At 40.4% G+C, this 9,216-nt stretch overlaps 1 protein-coding gene and 1 non-coding gene across 4 annotated transcripts in view; both read left to right on the top strand.

Moving 5' to 3' along the window:
* The first annotated feature begins 2,826 nt into the window (after positions 1-2,826).
* trnar-ucu lies at positions 2,827-2,914 on the top strand. Its single transcript is given in 2 exon segments — positions 2,827-2,863; positions 2,879-2,914. It is a non-coding gene; the product is annotated as a tRNA-Arg (tRNA).
* A 467-nt stretch (positions 2,915-3,381) lies between these two features.
* The window catches only part of LOC119799304 (oxysterol-binding protein 1-like), a 32,471-nt gene continuing 26,636 nt past the window's right edge, over positions 3,382-9,216 (top strand). For 2 of the 3 annotated variants that reach the window (XM_038309136.1, XM_038309138.1), the window contains exons 1-3: positions 3,382-3,688; positions 6,433-6,607; positions 7,296-7,504. In XM_038309136.1, the coding sequence (XP_038165064.1) occupies positions 6,471-6,607; positions 7,296-7,504 (346 nt within the window). In that variant the 5' untranslated portion in view covers positions 3,382-3,688; positions 6,433-6,470. The other variant, XM_038309137.1, reaches the window with a different exon arrangement.

Consider the following 9,216-nt stretch of genomic DNA (forward strand, 5'->3'; position numbering starts at 1 on the left):
TTCCAGTCTGAGGCGCTGCAGCCTCCACACCACACAGTGAGACAGCTGGTCAGAATGCTCTCTATGGTGCTTCTGTAGATCGTGAGGATGGGTGTGGGCAGGTGGGCTTTCTTCATCCTCTGCAGGAAGTACATGTGTTTCTGTGCCCTTTTGATCAGTGAGGTGGTATTTACACTCCAGGTGAGGTTGTCTGTAATGCGCACCCCCAGTAATTTGGTGTTGCTGACCACCTCAACAGCTGAGCTGTTGATGAGCAGTGGAGCGTGGTTAGGCGGGTTCTTACTAAACTCCAACATGACCTCCTTCGTCTTCTCCACGTTTAGGATCAGGCTGTTATCTCTGCACCAGTCCACCAGCTGCTCCACCTCCTCTCTGTAGTCCAGGTCGTTGTCGTCTCTGATGAGGCCCACCACCGTGGTGTCGTCTGCAAACCTCACGATGTGATTGGTGGTGAACCTGGGGATGCAGTCATGTGTCATCAGGGTGAACAGCAGGGGGCTCAGGATGCAGCCTTGAGGGGAGCCTGTGCTTAAGGTGATGACATCAGAGGTGTTCTGTCCAACCCAGATTGACTGAGGTCTGTTGTTGAGGAATTCTAGCAGCCAATTGTGGAGGGATATATTGAATCCTAGCTTTTTTAGTTTGCCCATCAGATGCTGTGGGATGATGGTGTTGAAAGATGAACTGAGGTTCAGGAACAGCATCCACACATGGGTGTTCTTCTCCTCAAGGTGTGCCAGGCTCAGGTGGAGAGCAGAGGAGACGGCTTCCTCAGTGGAGCAGTTCCGTTGGTAGGCGAACTGAAACGGGTCGAATGTTGGGGGGAGACCGGAGACGATGTGTTCTTTAAACAGCCTTTATGAAGCACTTAATAATGATTGGAGTCAGTACAGGCCAGTAATCATTCAGTTAGATGACCTGATGCTTCTTTGGGAACAGAATGATGTTGGCAGACTTGAAGAATGCTGGCACTATGGATTGAACTATGGATTGGCACTATGGATTTAAAACCTCCAGCGAGGTTTTTAATATGTGAGAACACCAGCCAGCCGATCTGCACACCCCTTATAAACCTGCCCAGGTATGTTATCGGGCCCTGGGGCCTTCCTTGGGTTGACTCTTCTCAGAGTTTTCCTCACCAGGGTTAGTGTCTCCTCCCCCTGGTGTGGAACAGCTTTCACTGCTGGAGTGCTGTTTAGTGCCTCAAACCTTCCAAAGAAGTTGTTCAGTTCATTTAGGAAGTCAGTGTTTGCTGAATCTACTGGAGGGGGAGGGTGTGTTGTAGTCTGTGATCATCCAAATGCCTTTCCACATCCCCCTGGTGTTTCTGTTATCGTGGAAAAGATCCTGGATCTTCTGGCTGTGGTTCAGCTTCACTGATCTGATGGCACGGTTTAAGTTGAAACATGCTGTTCTTAGTGCCTCTTTATCATCACACTTCAAAGCTGAGTTCTGTGCTTTTAGCAATACCTGAACCTCTCCATTCATCCAGGGTGCTTGGTTTGCCCAGATGGTGATGTCCTCAAAGCATTTGTTGATGTAGGCTGACACAGTCATGGCATAGTCATCTATATTCTGTTATCATATCTTGCTGCAGTCTTGAGGATATTCCAGTCAGAGCATTCAAAGCAGTCTTGTAGTTTCTCCATGGCCCCTTTGCACCATACTTTGATTAATTTGTCTGTCGGTTTAGCCTTGATTAGCTGGGGATGTATGCAGGAATTTGCATGACAGAGAGGTTATCTGATGACCCGAGGTGGGAGCTGCTCTGAATGCATCTTTGATTTTAGAGTAAAGCAGGTCTAAATTGCACTCTCCCCGAGTTGCAGAGTTTATTTGTTTAGCATGCTCACACATCCTCAATAACAATAATCCTAACAGAAAGTAAGAAAGACAAATAAGTAAGTAAGAAAGAAAGAAATAAAGTTGCTCTAGCTTTTGTATAATTTATTGAGCATTTCATCATATTAAAAAAACTAATAGAAATATGTTTATTATTAATGATGTTTAGGTGAGCGTTGACCCCGCCAGTTCATAGGTCAGTACCTCCTATGGCCCCCAGCCTTAAAAAGGTTGGTGACTCCTGCTCTGGGCTATTTCAGAGCTTATTACAGTTTTCTCTGTGTATTTATTGCACCTTTTTAGATCAGTAACTGCATTTGATTGACTTTTTGATGATAGTATATAAAACCATTGACTGCATCTATGTCAGGTTTGATAATCTAACAACATTAATGTATACCAGTGAGTAGTAATAGGGCTTCTGGAAAAGGTTGAAAAACACCTTGTGAAATTTGATTATTTGAAATTACGGTCATGTCAAAATAAGCTAGACATGACTTGAATACACCAAAAATTTAAAACACACCATAAAACCTCATGTAGAGATAATAATAATAATAATAAGTACACTTGCACCTTAATCCTATTTATCTTGATGTACTGTATATACCTTGATATACTGTATTTTGTTTACTCTTAATGCACATTTTTCCTCCTTGTTTGCACCTTCTTTAATTATTATGCCAATAATATGTGACAGGTAAATCCAGTAATTGGAAGTGAAAACATTAATATAAACAGATGGTTAAAAATATATATATCGGTTTCTTACTGTAATGGACTAGCGCCATCTTGTGTTTCATAATGGGTGGACAAGTAGTACTCCGTTAGCAACTAATAGAGCTGAATTCTGAAAGGAATACTCTCACTAACATTTTTACAAAGGGTTATAACCGCGTAAATAAATGATTAAAGTATCAGTTTTTCAAACAATAAGTATTATTTTTGATTTATATGCAATTCTGTCGTGCTGTATCAACAGGTGGCTCCGTGGCGCAATGGATAGCGCATTGGACTTCTAGGCATATACTAAGTGATTCAAAGGTTGTGGGTTCGAGTCCCACCGGAGTCGCTTTTTAATGAGGAATTGAAACAACTTTTTTCAAACCTTAGTATCATCTGTGTATGTTTAAGTTCTAAAGTAACTTCCAATTTTTATTTTACAATGGCTGTTGGTCTATAATCTTTTCGTAGCTTTTTTAATTCGTAAAATAGTATGAATCGACCTTGCGATCAAATAGCAGTTTTTTCCCCCACTTTCTTTATAATAATGATCTACTGCAGTAACCGTCTATAAAAACTGTTCAGTGGAAGCCATTTTATCATATTCTATGACTAGGCTGGCCAAATAAGAGTTTATAACTCTGGTCTTTTTACAGACGTCCACAGTAAAATAACGTTAACCAATGTTTATACCGATACTGCATTAAGTTTAAGGTATATTTATATATACTAACATAAGCCAAACACCAATTTTGTACATAGATTAACTTTTTTGATAGCGATAATTGAGGGAAAGTAACCAGGTTTCCACACGGGCATTAATCAAGTTGCACCGGTTGACTCCTACAAGCTAATGTTAGGCTAGTTAGATGTAGCAAGCTAGCTTTAGATCTTTCTAATTGTGCGCAGCAGTGCGGCGGACATTACAAACAGCACGCCTGTAGGACTGTAATAACACTTCATCGCTGTTGTCGTCAACGTCCTGGACTTTTCCCCCCCAGCTTTAATCTTGCAGTGTTAGCCTGAGCTAGCTCGGCTAGCCTGCTAGCGTATGGGGTGTCAGAGTTAGCAGTGACTTCACTGCCTGTCTGGTTTCCTCATCTGGCATTTTGGACACGTCAAGGTAAACATACAGCCGCCAGCGAATATTTGAGCTAGCTAGTTCTCAGCAAATGAATATTCCTCTGGGTATTTCGCCCGCATTACTGTAATGTCAGCTTGTGAACTTCGATCAAATGTGTCGGCTTATGTTTCTCGACATTTGCACATATTAGCTGTGAGTTGATATCAGCGGAGATTTTTTTAAAAGTTTTTAATCTGTTGTCAGGCTAGCTCCTACATGTCAGGCTCGTTGCTTTTGAACAAATCATTTGAAAACCTTTCATTGCTGGTTTATTTGTTTTTTGTTGGTGCTGCGGGACCTGCTTTCTCTTACGTTTGTCCCATTTTCATTAAAATAATTTCAATATTCTGCTTTAAAAACGCTTTCAGTGATGTAAAAAGATAACCTTTTTTAATTCAAGACTAACTAGTGTAAGACTTGATGAAATGATTAAGCTAGCTTCCTGCTTATTAGTAGCTACTTAGAGTTTTAAGGCTAATGTGAGCATGAATTGACAAATGTGAATGTGTGCATTGATTCCTCATTTAACCTTTGACCCCTGATTCTACCTTTAAAGATCAGTTAAAATAACCATGAGCTATTTCCTTAAAGGATAAAAAAAAAATCAGTTCACACACACAAAAAAAGAGAGACTCGAGTAGGAAATTAAATAGAACATTTCTTAAAAAGCAGATTTATGACATGTTTAGAACAACAAGGTGAATGCATCCATAAGCCTGGAATGAACTTAGTCCCATTACTGTTTCAAAGCTACATGAAATAGCTATAAATGAGTACATTTTATACCCTTAAAAATGTGTGTATGTGCTGGTTGCAAATCCACCTAAACCTGCTACAATTACTCAATCTTAAAGAAACTGATCTTGCTCCTGAAGTACTAAATAATCTTTTTGATGGTGATTTGACATATTTTTCCTTGTTAAATTTTCTTAGCTTTTGTTTTAAAGACAATATGTTGCAATAAGTTTTTTCAAGTGTGATTTCCCATCTGTAATTTTGTAAAGCCGTCCCCTGCAATCATCAAGTACTGTAAAATGTGATAGCAGTGCCTTATAATAAAATCTACCTCACATTAATTTCATTGTATACTTTAGAGACACAAATCAATTTTTTCGACATTTGATGTTATGTGCTCCATCAGCTGATATCTGTTAGCAGCCAACAGTGAGAGGTTATGACCTCTGATCTAGACTTAGGCTACGTTCACACTGCAGCCTGAAGTGACCCAAATCCAATTTATTTGCCCAAATCCGACCTGGATCTGATCTTTTCATGTCAGTCTGAACAACACAGATCCGATTTTTTCCAATGCAAACTAGGGGTGGGTATTGCCAAAGAAGTCACGATTCGATTCGAATCACGATTCATAGGCCACGATGCGATTCTATCACGATGCATCACGATACTTGAATTATTGCGATGCATTGCAATATTTTCTCCTCCATGTTTTGTTTTTGAATGACTCGGCGCAGTATCCCGCGGCCGGAAATGCTTGTGACACAAGGCAGCGTGCGTCAACACATCCGCAGCGACATCTATTGGACTGGAAGTTGTATTACACTTGTTTTTGGCTGATGTTCGCCAACCATTCATGCAATTTTATTTATTAATTTTTTTAAATTAATAATCGATACTTGGCGTCAAGAATCGATGCAGTATATCACGAAAATTAGAATCACTATGCATCATCATGACGATTATTTTGCACACCCCTAATGCAAACCAGGCCACTTGGATATGTGGTCCTGAATCTGATACGAATCTGATCTTTTCAAATGCGACCTGTGTCTGAATGGCCAGGTCACATTTATCCGACCTGAACGCCATTAATACCCGACAAAGGTCAATATTCTGGGTTATGCTATGAAGAAGCGGCAAGAAAAAAAAAACCCATAGCAGACGGTGATGCGGGGAGCAGTATTTATGTTTAACCATCTTGAAAACATTGTGTTTTTATGGTTGGAAAAGATCGCTAGATGTTCTCCAGCACTACCATCCATGTTTACTTCTGTAAACACAGAGCACGCTGGCCTGTGACGTCATTGCGTTCTCTACTGCAAATGCAGGACAATTGCGTTGTATGATTACAGTTCACACAGGAGATCACATACAAGTCGCATATATTTGGAAATGTGAATGGCAACGGAAAAAAAAAAAATCGGGTTTTTGGAAAAAATGGTAATTGAGTGTGAACGGAGCCAAAATGACTTAAAGAAACATCCTATCACTAGATGTTTTCACAACCCCATCAGTTTTTTAAAGAAATTATGAAACATCTCTAGTGTAGGTAAAGATTGACACATATTTGAGAAGAAATGTATATTTACAAATAGCTGTAAAAATAAGAAGCTAAATTATAAAATAGCAGAGAAAGAAGTGATTAGTATTTCTTTAATATCTCGTTTTAAAATGTGATTCTTCAGTCCTCTTGTTTGGATTGAGGGGTTATTGACCTGCCTGTTCTGGTCCCCAAACAGAGAAGTGAAACATGCACACATCCACACTTAGCCCATCTAGAGAAAAAAATTTGACTACCACTGCTAAAAAAAAACTCATTCAGCACATTTTTTCTTTTTTACTCCCAATGAAACCTTGAAGTCTTCTTGATGTGTCGGAAGTGTGTCTATCTTCTGGATCATTGTCGTTCTTTGAAAGCAAATCTCTGCTGCTGTTATTTATCCTTTAAAGTTTTTTATTAATCTTTCAATCTAAATGTTTAACTTTTTGGACTTCTTTCCTTTAAGGTTTCTCAAATCAGAACTCTGATTTTGGGGGGGGTGTGATGTCAGAACCCAAGAGCCCTACTCCCACCCCTGCTGGCGACACGTACAAAGGATGGGTCTTCAAGTGGACAAATTACATCAAAGGTTATCAGAGGAGGTGGTTTGTCTTGAGCAATGGCTTGCTGTCATACTACAGGTAAGGATTCCCACATGAAAGCATAGCTCTGTCAGATACACCTAAGTTATTCTCTCTAATATCTTATTCATCCCATCCAATCATTTCTCCCTTGTTTATGTTAGTCAGATTAAACTGCAACAGTTGTAAATCCTACATCTAAAGCAAAATTTAAAGGCACACCAAGGACTTTGTGACCTAAAGAGTTGATGCATACGAGATATTTTAAATGATTCCTCAGGCCAATGTATAATGCTTGAGACTATCAAAGCTACGAATGGGGCTCGCCTCTTGAAATACCGACTATGTAAGTTGGGAGAAGATGCACTGCTGTTGACCTGGAAGAACTCCCTGTCTGACCCAGTGGCTCTTCGCTGGAGCTCCGCTGCTGGTCCCCCGGCACCAATCAGTGTGGTCCAGTTTGTCCCGGCAGTACTCTCCAGAGAGCAGCAATGTTTTCATGCCCTCTGAGCTGAACCTAGACGCCTAGTGCATCCGCAATCAAAAGACTTAATAGGCTGGCTGGCTGACCGTTGATTTTTGCAACAATACTGAAGTCCTTGTGGCCACTAGGGGCGAAAGTTACAGGTCTAGCGCTAGTGACCAAAAGTTACACTGTGTGCCTTTATTTTTTATCAAATTTAGGTATTGAAGTGAAAGTTCTTGCATTCATTGTCCAGAAGTCAACATTAGATCTTCTGTCTATTAGGACCCAGGCCGAGATGGGTCACACATGTCGGGGCACGATCAACTTGGCCACAGCAGCCATCTCAGTAGATGATGCCTGCAACTTTGTCATCACTAACGGCGGCGCTCAGACCTATCACCTGAAGGCCAGCTCAGAGGTGGAGCGTCAGCGGTGGATCACTGCCCTGGAGCTGGCGAAAGCCAAGGCAGCTCGGATGCAAGCAGAGTCAGGTACAGTAAAACGCAACTATTAAGCTCCTTATTTTTTATTTTTTCCCCATGTGGTGGAAACTCACTCTTTTATTTTTAAGAAATTTAAATCCTGGCAGGTTTTTTTAAGGGGAAAACAGGCTTTTCCAGTGTAATACAAAGAATTGTGGATGATGTAACCTTGTTGAAGGTTTAGTTTAATAATTTATTCTACAGCCTATCATCCTTGCCAAACAAGAACTTCTGGTCAGAGGAGATAAAAATGCATCTGGTCTGAAACAATTAATCGGAATCAATTAATCCATTAAATTAAACATTACTGGCCTCATATCTGACTCACTAACTGTAAGGTTTGCAGACAGAGGAAGAACCCTGGTGGACTTAAAAATGGCCAGTGAGGCAAAGACAACATACCAAAAGAAAAAAAATCTGACTGGCTCCAAAAATTGTAGAACTCTGTTTTTATGTATATAATATAAAACTTGTTACATTTTAAAAGAGAGGAGCAGGGGTTCCACTTTCTTCAATCACAGCAGAAGCTTAAAAAAAGACACACCCACATTTAAACAACCCAGCTCTCTAAAGCAGTGTTTTTCAACCCTGGTCCTCAAGGCATCCTGCTCTACATGTTTTGGATGTTTCTGAGCTTCAGCGCACCTGATTCAGATGATTACAGTTCAGCAAAGCCTGATAATCTGCTATGAATTGATAACAGGTGTGTGAAAGCTGGGAAACATCTAAAACATGCAGGGCAGGGTGCCTTGAGAACCAGGGTTGAAAAACACTGCTCTAACGCATCAGCCTGTACTATCTCTAATAAAAGGGGTGGAAACTTTGACAACATTTACATTTTCTATTTGGCGAACAGCCAGCTAAATTAAACCTCTAGAGGAAAATAAAAAAATAAACAACAAAGAAAAAAACCCTTTACAATGAACCTTAAACAAATTGAAGCTAAACAATACCCCAAATCCAAACAAAACATCTCCCCAACCTCAGTCAATGTAGATTTCCCTTATGAGGCTGATTGGAAACACCAGGTCAGCACTGCTCATGGGCACACTTCCATGGCAACACCTGACCAGGTGAAGAAGAGAGTGGTGAGAACATAAAAGATACATTCTTAAAATTACATCAATAAAGACAAGACTTAAACCTTCCCTGTTTTCAACACCCATTAATGAGGAGGTAAATCCCTTTTACTAACAATTTCAATGAACTATTTTTATTCATTAAGATGAAACTAGTCACATACTTGTATTATATTAAACTGTACTTACCATTATTTGCCAATGTTCGACGCCATTTCCCTTTTTTCCTCTGAGCATGGAGCAGCCGGCTTGGCTTACGAAGGAGTCTTCAAATCCAAACAGGTCACAGTGCTGCGCTATGACGTAATCGGCCAACCAATCTGGCCTTTGGAGGACGCAGCTGCTCAATATAAACACAGCGAGGGTTTAGATCATTGGTTGCACACATCTATGGTTGCTGCCACACACCTGGCATAAATTAAACAGCTATCAGCAGCATTTGACGGCCGCTGAGGAGTCTATGTAATCATTTGAATCAGAGATGTCTAAAACATGCAGGGCAGTGGCACCTGAGGAACAGCGTTGAGATCTACTAATTTGGATCAAGCCATATTCTTTTCTTAGAATGGCCCAGTAAAAGTCCAGAGCTGATTCTCTTTCAGGGTAAAGGGATCAAAGATTGAAACCATCCAATCAAAGAGC

The sequence above is a fragment of the Cyprinodon tularosa genome, unplaced genomic scaffold, assembly GCF_016077235.1.
Source record: "Cyprinodon tularosa strain WSP-4 unplaced genomic scaffold, ASM1607723v1 ctg658, whole genome shotgun sequence".
NCBI lineage: Eukaryota > Metazoa > Chordata > Actinopteri > Cyprinodontiformes > Cyprinodontidae > Cyprinodon > Cyprinodon tularosa.